The sequence below is a fragment of the Falco peregrinus genome, chromosome 2 (genome assembly GCF_023634155.1).
Source record: "Falco peregrinus isolate bFalPer1 chromosome 2, bFalPer1.pri, whole genome shotgun sequence".
NCBI lineage: Eukaryota > Metazoa > Chordata > Aves > Falconiformes > Falconidae > Falco > Falco peregrinus.
In genome coordinates this window covers 79,330,170-79,342,652 of record NC_073722.1, presented here as the reverse complement: position 1 = coordinate 79,342,652, position 12,483 = coordinate 79,330,170, and the positions used below count along the sequence as shown (strand labels likewise).

The following is a 12,483-nucleotide window of genomic DNA, read 5'->3' as shown; positions in this document are numbered from 1 at the left end:
GCAGAATTGTAATGTTCCTTGAACTAGAAAAAGTTTAAAAGCCCACTGACATTAATGAAAGCATCTACATTATGAGGAAGTCTTTTAAAGTTCAAATTGTTGTTTATTGCCCTGAGGCCTCCTCATAATCTCCCTCAAAGCCAGCTGGTGGTTTCTCAGCAGTCTCTACTGGCAGGCATGTAGCAGGGATTCTTCTCCCAAATAAGCCTAATTAAGACTATGTTTGAAGCAAAACATTTGCAGAGAAAGGATGTGGGAGATAAGAGGACTCTAGAGGTTTCTTCCATCTTTTGAACAATGAGAACAATTTAGATCAAGAGAGGATGAGTCATTTTCTCACTTAACATATAACTAAAATATTCAGGGTAGGTATCTTGTAGCTTACATCAGGCTAGTAGTGAACTACATTGCACATACTTGCTTTAATGAAGTTACGGAAATATAACTGAAGGCAGTGTTTAAGACTAAGTTTTACATTACTAGAGTTAGAGGCTGAGAGGGATCACGTTACATAGGCCACAGAAGTTATTCAATTATTCCTTTTCTGAGCTCCATATTTACATGATATATGAACCTAATTATTCTAAAACAGGAACCTGGTTCAGACTACTTAAAACTCATTAGTTATTAAAATGTTTAAGAGCTACATACAGATGTACTGATGCAGCTGCTGCTTCTAAAAGCGTTGCAGGTAGACCAAAGAGATGAGCTCTTCTGCGTAAAATGCTTCTTTGTCATTGGTATCTGAGAAAATGACCAGTAGCTGCAAGTCCTTGGCTCAATGGTTAGTAAGGCTGCTCTAACTGCCACTGGGTACTGTTTCATCAATACAGCTTTCTAAAATATTACCCTGTGCCACTCATCCACAGGCACACTAAGGATGCTGCCAGTTAAAACTCCAAGAAAATTTGGTGGTGGCTCCAAAAGCCATGATGAAGGAGCTGTGGATACAAAAGGTGTCCCTGGTTTAGACTAGCATCTCAAGCAGGGATAGACAAGAAGTGGCAGTAATGGCACAGCTGCTCAAAGGATGTTATTGGGGCAAGTGAGATTCTGCAAAAGAAGCTGGCTGAGGAGAGAGAGCACCTATATAATAAAGAGCATGGCAACACTGACCTGCCAAATCAGAGAAGAGTCTAGTCTGAGGAGAGCTGGGGAACTGAAATATTTTTCAACTTCAACTTACATAAATCATTGAAATCTGGAAGAGAAACTATAAGGTGAGACAACAAACAAGAATGATGAAGCAGCTTTGCAAACGTGTCTATACAAAGATGCAAGGACTACAGAGCGTAACTGGGTGAACCTGACGTTTCCACCACAACTTAAAAGCATCAGTGGGATAAAACACAGCACTACGACAGGTTTAAGAATAGAAAGCATGGAAGAAAGTGAAGAAGCTGCTCCTCTCTGGGTATATCAAGAATGCAAATCATACTTCAGTATTCAAGAAAAAACTGGTCAATAGAAAGCCTGTTGTATGCCCTTCAGTAAAAATACACAGAAAAAGAAAAGGGATACTGACAGAAAAGGTCTACTTCAGGCACCCTCATGAAAAGAAGGAAATTGCTGAGGGGTTTTTTGGGGCAGGAATTTTAAGGATTTTAAAGAATAAATTTGGTGGCAAAGCAAGACTTGAAGTACATATTGTGCTTTTAGATAAGAAATTCAGAAGAACACAAAGGATACTCACAGGCCAAGAAATTAATTATTCAGCACAGATCTTCATTTTAAGAGATGGAGGAAATTAATAAAGAAACTGTTATTTTAAATTTTATTGTAGGCTACTTGAAAAATTGAAAGTGGGTTTACCTTTTTATATAAGGAAGGGAAGTTACAGAAACATAGTGTAAGGATAACAGACTTAAAACCAGACCAAACTCCAGAAAATGCTAGGGTGTCTTGCAAAGAGAGTTTCAAGGGTAAACCCATGAGACAGCTGACAGCAGTTTAAGAGACCGTATTCTGGGGCATAGCAGTAAACAATTTTTAGGAGAACAACTAATTGGAATGATATTAACTGACTTACGTGGCTGATCCAGTTATCTAGAATCCTTCAATAACCTTACAAATCAAAACGGCAGAAATGAAAGTTTATCCATCTGTATGCTTAATGAGTAGCACAAGTCTGCAGGGATAAACTGAGAAAATCTAAGACTCAAAACAAGGCAGAATCTATCAAAGTGCAATTAGGGCAAGAAAAATAACCCAGAGCTGCAATCAAAATAAGAAACAGCCAAATAAAAAAATAGGTCTGCTACTAAATAAACAAAGACCACAAAAATTAGTGGTAACAAGGGTAAAGTGGATTCTCATCTTTAAAAAACAGTAAAAGGAGAAACTGAAGAAATTTATAGTCAAACTTTCATATCAAGGAAGAGATTATAATGAATAGTACATACTTAATTTTAAAAGAATCTATAGGATAATAAGTTGATAAACAGTCAGTATAGTCTTGTCACAATCAAAATATGTCAAAGTAATTTCTTTCCTTTCCTTGGCATAGTAGTTAGCCTAACAGATAATGAGGAAACTACAGGTGTGACATATCTTAAGTCTACTAAGGCTTGTGTCCTGTATGACAGCATTACAGGCTCTTAAGGGAACATGGTCAAGACAAAAATTCACAGTCAAGTAAATGAACAACAATCTGAAAAGCCACACAGAACCAGCTGAAGACGACCTGCAAGCACTGTTTCTCTCAAGCATTGCTCTACTCAGTACATTTCTTGACAAGAGTAACAAGTCAGAAAAAATGATATTAAAAAACTGCAGTTGATAGGGAGGCTGCAAATGCTCTAGAGAACAGGATCAAATTCAAATTGATCTTGAATATTAGAAAAACAGTTTGTAGATATGAATTCCAAATAAAACCGGCAAATACAACGTACTCCATTTAAGACGCTGCTTATTGTCTGAGCCTTTCCAAAATGTAACGACCTTCGTAACAAAGATCAAAACAAGCAGCCTTTCAAAAAAGCTTCAAATCAATAAATCTACAATCTGATGATATATCCCTACAGAAGCTGCACAGGCTCACATGTCAAGCTCAAGCCAGCAGCGAGCTATCCTTATAATTTACATTGATACTCTGCATGCACAAAAAGAAGGGAGATACAGAGACAGCGAGACCTTAGATACTAGGACTGAAGAGGTGGATTTGAAGGTAATGCAGTAATTTGAATCAGAGTACTGTGATGCTGTTATGAAAATATAAAATAAGTAAAATTTAGTATATCTCTGGGTGGAGAGGAGACATTTTTCTGTTCTGTTTAAAGCTCAGGAGGCCTTAGTTATGGAAAACAGCATAAAATATTGGTTAACACAGTTTAAGAGGGAGACCCCCAAGGACAGCACAAATGACAAAAAAGTTAAAGACATGAATTAGGAAAGGAGTTAAATGGAGAAGAGAAGCTGTTGATACAGCCTTCCCAAGTTGTAAAAGGTTCTTGGAAAGAACTTTAAAAGTAGAAAACGCTTTCCAGGTATCAGGAGAACTAATCCCTAGACATAACATAACTATTTATAATGCAGCATATATAATAGCGTATCAGCTACATAAAATATAGTATACTACTTAGGTTGTAGAATAGCCTTAATGAGATTTAAAAAAATAATCAGGATTTAAACCCGTATGGGATCATCCAGCTAAAATTATCTTGCCTTTGAGCAAAGGGAGGGATTACAGGGTTTGTATATTCACTTTCTGCCCGATATAAACGTGGTCCTCAATACAAACCTGTCACTTCCAAATGATGCACAATAATCAAAAAAAGGATCAAGAGAAATGAACTCTTTTTTACTTATAGAATATAGCTAGCTGCTGTCACTGAAGAACAGAGAATAGCAAACCTGATCAACAATGTCGTTGACTTTATCGCGCTCACAGTCCAAAATCACTCGCCTTTCCTTTTTTACCTCTAGATCTTGAAACAATGAACGATAAGTTTCATCTTTTCTGTCATTGTTAATATTTCCTACATTGATAGCAGTCACTTGCCATTTCTTTTCAGCAGCAGAATCCAGCACAGCTTGCAATGTTGATAAGCCTAGTGAAGCACACAAGAAAACAGAAGATACAAATGATAAAACTTCAGGAATAACAAGCTTCTAGAATATGATTTATGAGATTACTTATTTAAGACTTCCTTGTAGACTGTTTGACCTGTCACACATTGTTAGGACTCAGAAATGAAGATATGTGCGGGCCCAATCAGTTCTTACTGCATAAAATTTCTATTTACTTCGCTATAAGGAATCAGGGCAGAGCCTTGTAATGACAGCATTTTGGGTTTACTTCAGCCTTCTTCAGAATGGGATTTTGCCAGTTTCACTGATCCACTGATGGCATTCCACATGCTGGGAGAGAGGTCTTCTAGGAGACAAGTGATCCAATTACAGCAAGAGGATCAGCTGCTTATCATGAAATGCCATTGAACTGCTTTTGTTCTCAGTGCCTGCGCAGGACTGTACTTAAACCAGACCTCGCTGAAGTCTATGGCAGAATTCCCATGTTCGGCAGTAGTGCTAATGGAGTTATTATTTCTGTTGCCTACAATTATATCCCTGATTCTGAAAGATATCCCAAGATATATTTTTCATATAGATAGCAGGCTCAATGCTAATGCCTACAAGCAGTCTACAGAAGTTTGCTTCCATTGCATCCTTTTGGCATGTTCCTGCCAGGAAGCTGGGATGTCTGTGCAGCTGCAACTGCCTACAATATATTGTAACATCAGTGAAGATTTTACTTGACTGGTTTTCCTTTTCAAGGATTAAGTAACGGAGTATAGAAACATGAAAATTAGTGCTGGGAATTAATTTCTGCTATACAACAAATACCATTTTAACAATTTCCAGCAGTACAGGAATTAGACTTGTAATTAGACTTGTACAGAATTCTAGAGAGCAATTTTAAGGATAGCAGACAGTATTATAGAAAAAAGAAAATCAGACTTTCTCACAAGCCAATTGACATTTTCGCACATTCATCTCTCTTGAAACCACAGAATACCAGGAGTCATTTCTTTGAGACAAATTTCTGACTTAGTATGTAAAGGAAGCTTCAGGTATAGCTCTCATGAGAAATAATAGCGGTTATGCCCATAAACATAGAAATAAAGCAATAAGAATTCTTTTATCTTATAGTTTGTAAATACATCATTAAATTAAGATTAGTCAGTGTTTAGCAGTTGAGCTTTATCAGTGAAAATGGTAATGACATACAGCACTACACAAGACTGGTCATCAGCGAAGGCAGAAAATGGAAGGCTTCCAAAAGCATAGATTCAATTACTATCTCAAAGAGTTCTGGTTTTCCATGTCATCCTTAAAGAAGACTGATAGGAAGTTTTGTATGTCATGCAATGAATATTTATTTTAAAATAACAGATAACTACAGTCCAAGGGTACATATGAACTGCTTAAGTTAAAATTAAATGTGGAGAACTCATGCTAAAAAGGAAAGATAATGGAAGCAAACTAAAAGATATAGGGAATATCTTAAAACATTAAAAAGCCCTACAATTAAGTCTATATCTCAAAATAATGTTTTAAAAGGTAATTATATAAAAAAACCCACAAAAAAAACCCCCAAAACCAAAAAACTGAATCCCAAACTGAAACAGATATAATCTGTAGCATTGCTGCAGATCTCATTTTGTAGATTTCAGGCCCTCCAATCCAACTGTATGTTTCCTCAGAGTTAAACAGAATCTCAGTTAGGCATAACATTAATAGCCCCTACTAATTTAATACTATCCATTACTAAATGTTTCTATATTGTATTCCTCTGATCTTCCATTTTTCCTAGGGGCTACCTTTTCTTGGGGTGCTCTCTGCAGAGATGTCAAATGGTTTCCTGGATTTCTTACAGGAGGCAGATTTGTCATCCTCATATAGCTTAGTTTATTCCAATGGCAGTAACATATTGCAAAAAAAAAAAAAAAAAAAAAAAAGAAAAAAAAGAAAAACAAACAAAAAAAGCATTCACAGTAATACTTCTGTGGACTTGGAATTGTCTGGAGAGTGGTAACAGAAACGGGGCTCTGCAGAGGAGAAAACTCCACCATCCTTTTTTTAAACTGCAGGAAAACTTCTGCTTGGGAACCTCACCTGCCCAAACCTCTGCAAAGGCTGAGCAAATTAGCAAGTCTGTTACAGATAGAATCCTCCAATAATGTCACAACTTTTTCCAGAACCCACTGTTTAGTACTGGCCATACAGAGAAGGCAAGGAGGGAAGAGGACACTAATCCACATTATATGAAAGCAACTGCTGTAGTAAGGCAGTAACAGCTTGGACATGCACATACTGAACGGCCTCGCTTCTTACAGACAGGAACGAGACATGAAACTGCCCTGCACTTCAACCAGTCGGCCCTTAACCACAGAGGAGCTGTAAAAGTAGCAATAAAAGATTCTTTTTAAATAAGTCAAACTAACTCCTACTAGCTTTCACAGCTTCCATGAATAAGTTTCTTTGCCTTTTTTAGCTCACTTCTGAAGGTGGAACCATTTTAAATTATATATCGTGCCTTAAATATATGTCACTGTCACTACATTAACACTTAGGCAAAAGTGTTTAGAGGAATTGTGGACCCTGTGTACTCAGGGTCTGATGTCAGGGTTGCTGACTACATACTGCTTGACTCTGCAGGTTAACCTTGTGCAATCAGCGGGAGCACTGAGGAGCAACCATTTACTCAACATAAAGGTAGGAGGTTCATGCCTTGGAGCTTGTTATCACTGGGGTGCCTTGCGACAATTAAAACAAACAAATAAGAAAAAAAGGCATAACCAAAGGGTGACTACAAATAACAATTTCATGCTGTTATTCCTGGCCAGGTTCAGCCAGCGCAGCTCACAAGAAGAACTAGGAGTTTTTCAGCACTTCCTAAATATAAATCACAGGCAGGTCATGTACTGCACACTGCTAGCTGATTGACAGAGTATTGGCTAAGCAAGTAGTTTTACATCTGTCCTTTCTAAAAAAGCTGAATGTTTCTGATTCTAATGTGCACTCGAAAAGAATCTGCCAGAGAAATAGGCTGAGGGTTCATTGTTCCACATGACATTACTGTTGGGAGGCTACACACCAGTGTAAGTTTTTCTAACTTTAGTACTTACAACAGTGATAAAGAACTGTCTTGAGTTGTTCAGTTGTTCGGTTTCTGAACAACATAATGTATAAAATGGCATCAAAACGCAGAGAATCTAACGTCACCCCCCTTACTTAACAAGCCATGGAGCGGTATAGCCATCCTTTAAATCTAGTGGCACCTCACCATTGAACATGCACTTAATATTCAACTCTGACCAACGAACAGGCAGCCCTCAAAAATAGCCTTTTTAAGAGGAAGAGGAAAAGATAAGAATAGAAAAAAGTTAGCCAAGGACTACTAAGTGAGTAGCATCTGATAACAAAATTACAACAACGGCATTCCAGAAAGGGCAGTTAAAAAAAACCCTACTTCTGTATAATGCTACTTCTTCTCATAAAACTAATAAATACACCACAATTTGCAAGTGATTTTTCCCTAGTTCATAAACTGATATATTATTACTACAGCCATAAAAGGGCATAGGACTTGAGAAGGCTGTACTACAGAGTAAATGGCCCAAAAGCAGTGGATTTGGGTTTATCAGCAACAACAACAAAATCTAAGCTCAACAGAGGAGAGGAACTCAAGTATTTATCAAAAGCAGTCTCCAAAGAAGCAGGGACTGCAACCAAGATTCTTGCTTGGTGTCCAGCTATCGATTTTGCATGTGTGCAGTAAATCTGTGGAAGCAGATGGCCCTTCACACTCAGATGTTGGTTTCTTTCCTCCTTAGATGATTCTTTAAAAAAATAATAATAATTTTTTTTATAGGAAGAGTTTTACAACATGTAATTAATCTCACACTGCTTATCAGCACATGCTTGCAATTCTATTAATACATACCGTAATAATTTCATTCTCATTTAAACAATTTTGTTTCTGTCCTAAAAGCTCGTTTCCACAATTAAGCACACACACTTGCTGCAGGTAAACATTCCTCATTTACTTTTCTAGTACTAATCCAGCATTTCAGTGAGATACCTCTAGCAAACAGCATGCAGATAAGAAGTACCACATCTCACCTCTGTCGCTGTCATACAAATACGCAAACTTGGTCCACTGATAGTATTCAATCAAGCTAAGAAGAGCTCCCTTGAGGTCAGGTCTCATCTGAATGACAAAGGGATGTGTTCCATCTGTTGGGAAGCTGGGAGTTATGAAGGAGACATGAAGAGTCCCACAGAATGATGTTATGGTATTTACAGACTTCTTGTCATAGAATCCAAAAATAGCAAAGACTCCTCTTGAAAACTGGGAGCAGACTAAGAGGGAGAAAGAAAACAAAATTAGGTGGGAGAAATTTTTCAGAAGATTTATTAAAAACTCTATCATGTATATATTTATGAGAAATAATGAAAATGTCTGTTACACAAATACTAGGAGAAAACAGTATTACTCTGCTATGGAGATTATTAGTTGTTAGTATTATTAATCAGGAACAGCTTCCACTAGAAACAACAACAAAAAAATAATCAGAGATGCGGTTCATATTCCTAGACAATTAATTTTGAAACAAAACTCACCAAGTTATTCTTAAACTCAACATATACTATAAAGAATAGTGATGCAAACATCAGTGGCAGCTGTAGTTTATAAAATGAGTCATTATGACCACTCATATTATGGAAATAGATAATTTTTTGTCATGTTGAAAATAAACTAGCTCTGAGGTCAAGATTCACTGAGCTTTTTGCAAAATACCTTAAATAACTTTCCATTTGTTGAAGTATAAAGCCAAAACTGGAAGTTTATTAACAGCAGAAAAGTAAGAAGTTGATCTGGTTTAAATCTCTTCCATTTGAAGGTGTTATTTTAATTCCTGCTTTGTAGGACTTGGCAAAAGCTGGTCCTTCTGGATGACACTGGCAGTCATGCTGCGGAAAATGTAAGCCCATAGGTGTAAATAACACGCTGATTATTCACTTTTTATCACTGGAGACAATTCAAGCCAATTGACAGATGCTACTGACCACCGCAGCCTGTATACAAAAGCTAGTTCTGGGTTAGTCTCTTCTTTGACACTGCAGGCTATACCAGTGCCTAAGTTCTAAAACCAGGGTACAGTAAGGAAATGTTCATCTCTAATTCTCCTTTATCACTGTAGGTTCTTTGGTTTGCACATAGTCACCTTGACCAAGAGACATCCTTCTAGAGAAAACATCTAGTCAGCCTCACTGCAATCCCTGCTGCACCTGACCTGCTTATAGACAGCAATAACAGTGTCATTGAAGCTAATTTTGCCCAGCTATTTAGTGCACCGATCCTTGAATACAATTCACATAAGGACAAAAAGAAGTTCACTTATTTTAAAAAAATCTCAGATTTGAGTTAATATTAATACAATGTTTTGTATTTTAAAGTTATTGCATCTTAATTAAAAAAATAATCATGCCTTTATGCCTGTTCTTGTGTATTGCTATTCTCTTCTTAGCTTTGCGTATCTGTCTTTGCTACCACAGTCATCTCTGATACCCTAATTATTTCTATACTCCAATTAAAAGAACCTAAACGGTACAGGTGAAATTCTGAGTCTGCCAGTTTCAACAGTTATCACCTATCAATTTTAATTAGATCACAATTTCACCTCAGGTGAGAGAATACAAGTCATTAAAAAACTTGATGAGTAATACCCCTTTACAAAAGGATGCTGTGGGTTTTCTAGGGCTAGGGTAGTAGATGGTCAGACCTCTTCCATTCCAACTGCAAAGTGGTATGTAAAGTTCCAATATTTAATCTCAAGTGCTTTAAGGGTATAACACTGCTCATGTTGAACAAGGTTTCTGAAGAAGGCTGTGAATTTTCTGAATAGCTTTTCTTGTTTAAGTTACTGGAACTCCTTCTTCTATTCCAAATCACTATGCTTTCACTGAGACAAAACCAACTCACTGCCTCCCCACACACTCATGAACAATTGTTTCCCATCTGCAAAGGCTAAATAAATACTTTCTAAACTTGCTACAATAAAGGCACTAACGTCTCATAATCCACCTTCAAAAAAGCACATTAAAATAAAGCACCCTCGGCAAGAATTCTGCAGAAGACTGTTACCAGCACACTGCTGTGATCTTCTGTATTAAACCATTTTAATGCTGCATATAAGGTGACAGAGACAGCAACTGTGTCATCCCAGGATCACTGAAAAATAAAGATGTTTTATGCCAGTACTGCTACCTCCCAAGATGCTATTACATCTCCTGCCACACTTCCTCCTTTTCTCCAATCTCCGGGCAATGATTTTAGGCATAGATGATGCAACACTGCCTGCAACAGCCAACAACCTGGGCCAGCTGCCTGCACCAGAAAATCTGAAAAACACAGGTGGGGCCTTCTCAGGAGTGCCACCGCAATCCCTAGCAGAGGAAAGCCTGGGTCTTTGGAGCACCGTACTCCAGTCTCTGTCTTGGTCCTGTGTGTCGTCCCCCCCCCCCCCCCCCCCCCCCAGTCCTGACACTGGAGATCTGGACCCTCAGGACGTGCCAAGCACCTTTGGGGTGGCCGAGCCTGGCCCGCCTGTGCCATGGGATGCTTTAGTTCAGGCTCAGTCCTGGGTCCTGAACCCCTGTAACTACACTGATCGCCACTGCCACTTAAAACAAAAAACACTGCACTTGGGGGGGGGAAAAAAAGTATCTCCCTCCAAATCATCACAATTATTTGTGATGGCAAATAAAACAGAGCCCAGATTACTCATGCTAGGCTTCAAACATGAACTGGGATTAAAGGTGGTCACGTACTGGGTCTGGCTGGGATGGCGTTCCCTTTCCACATAGCGGCCCACGCGGTGCTGCTGTTTGGATTTATGGCCAAACCAGCATTGCTAGCACACCAGCGTTTTAGCTGTTTCTGAGCAGTGCCTGCACAGCAACAAGGCTCGTTTCTCCCTCTGCCCACCCCAGTGAGTAGGCTGGGGGCAGGCAAGAAGCTCGGAGGGGACACAGACAGACCAGTTGACCCAAATTGGTCAAAGGGATATCCCATGCCATGTAACACCATTATCAGCCATAAAACTCTGGTAGAGGATGAAGAAGGTGGGGGGCTCTGACTTGCAAGGTAGCTGCTGCTTGGACCCTGCTGGACATCGGTCTGCTTGTCGGAAGGGGTGAGTGACTGCCTTTGCATCACTTGTTTTCTCTCTGTCCTTCACTTATTAAACTGTCCTTCTCTCGACTCACGAGTCTTCTCACTTTTGCTCTTCATGTCCTTTCCTCTGTCCGCTGGGGGCAGGGAGGAATGAGTGGCTGTGTGAGCGTACAGCTGCCGGCTGGGGTCAACCCATAGCAGGTAGGAGGTGTTACTCCACCTTCCGCCCACCGGACAGACCTGTTAATGTCCATGGCCTGCACGTGAGCAGGTGAAGGAGTTCTGTACCCCTTCAATGCGACAAACGTGCATCCAGTCCACTCTCCTCAGAAGACAACCACTGTTCTTTCAAACTGAACATCCTCCCTGACACGGCATAAAGTCATCCCACCTCTTTCACTAGTTACTTACTACCTACTGATCAAACAGTTCTCTTGGATTAACACAGCAAATGGCTCTCCATTTAATCACCTTTACACCTGTTAGATCATCAGGCCTTACATGCATGTGTCTTCTCCTGGGGAAGATGGGTAAAACTGGAATTTTTATCTCCTCTCCTGGACAAAGCAAGAGACAGGTAAAAAGCACAACCTCTAGCTGGGTAAGTCAAGCCACTGCAGTTCGAGCTACTTACAGGTAGCTTAAAATTCAGCTTTAAAGATGAATTCCACACATACACATATACAATCCTGACAAATAGTACGATAAAAGCACGATATAAAGTATGATAAAAAGCAAAACCATTTTAAGTTGTAAAAATTATTATGAAACCTGCCACACAGACATAAACCTTATTTTAATTCAACCAGGGCCACCTGCATGTGAGAGAAAAAACTCTAACACAAATCTTGAAAGTGAGGACATAACACACAGTAGCAAATATTAAGCTATGTGGGTCAGCCAGAAAATCAAGATCAACTTTAATCCAGGTAAAAATAAATTTTCATCAGTGATCAGTGTCACAGTTGTATACTGAAGAACTGCAGTGCTCTGGGTTTGGTTTTGGTTTTTTTTTTTGCATGAAATTCCTCTAAAGGTAAGTGGGAGGGCACATATGCCATGCAATAAAAACTTGCTAAAAATAAGCATTTTGACTTTGTCCTGAGACAATTGCTTCCAGTTGTTCTGCGGCATTTGGTCTCACAGGAGCAGGAGGGAAAAGAAGGGATTGTATTTCCAAATATATAATGGCAATCCAGTGGATAATGCAGAAAGCGTAATTGCTTTTGGCAGGATTCCCACCTTAGACTAAGTCTACAGTCATGTTGTTATTGATGGGCGACATTAGTTTTATAATAGTG

At 38.9% G+C, this 12,483-nt stretch overlaps 1 protein-coding gene across 5 annotated transcripts in view; it reads right to left on the bottom strand.

The window, feature by feature from the left end:
- Positions 1-12,483, bottom strand: part of GRIA2 (glutamate ionotropic receptor AMPA type subunit 2) — a 96,486-nt gene that overhangs the window by 44,457 nt on the left and 39,546 nt on the right. For all 5 annotated transcript variants that reach the window (XR_008746039.1, XM_055797318.1, XM_055797315.1 and 2 more), the window contains exons 3-4: positions 8,125-8,364; positions 3,853-4,049 (exon numbers count right to left, since the gene is read on the bottom strand). Coding sequence is in view for 4 of the 5 variants with exons in the window: in XM_055797318.1 (XP_055653293.1) it covers positions 3,853-4,049; positions 8,125-8,364 (437 nt within the window). In the remaining variant the exon portion in view is untranslated. The remainder of the gene's footprint in view (positions 1-3,852; positions 4,050-8,124; positions 8,365-12,483) is intronic.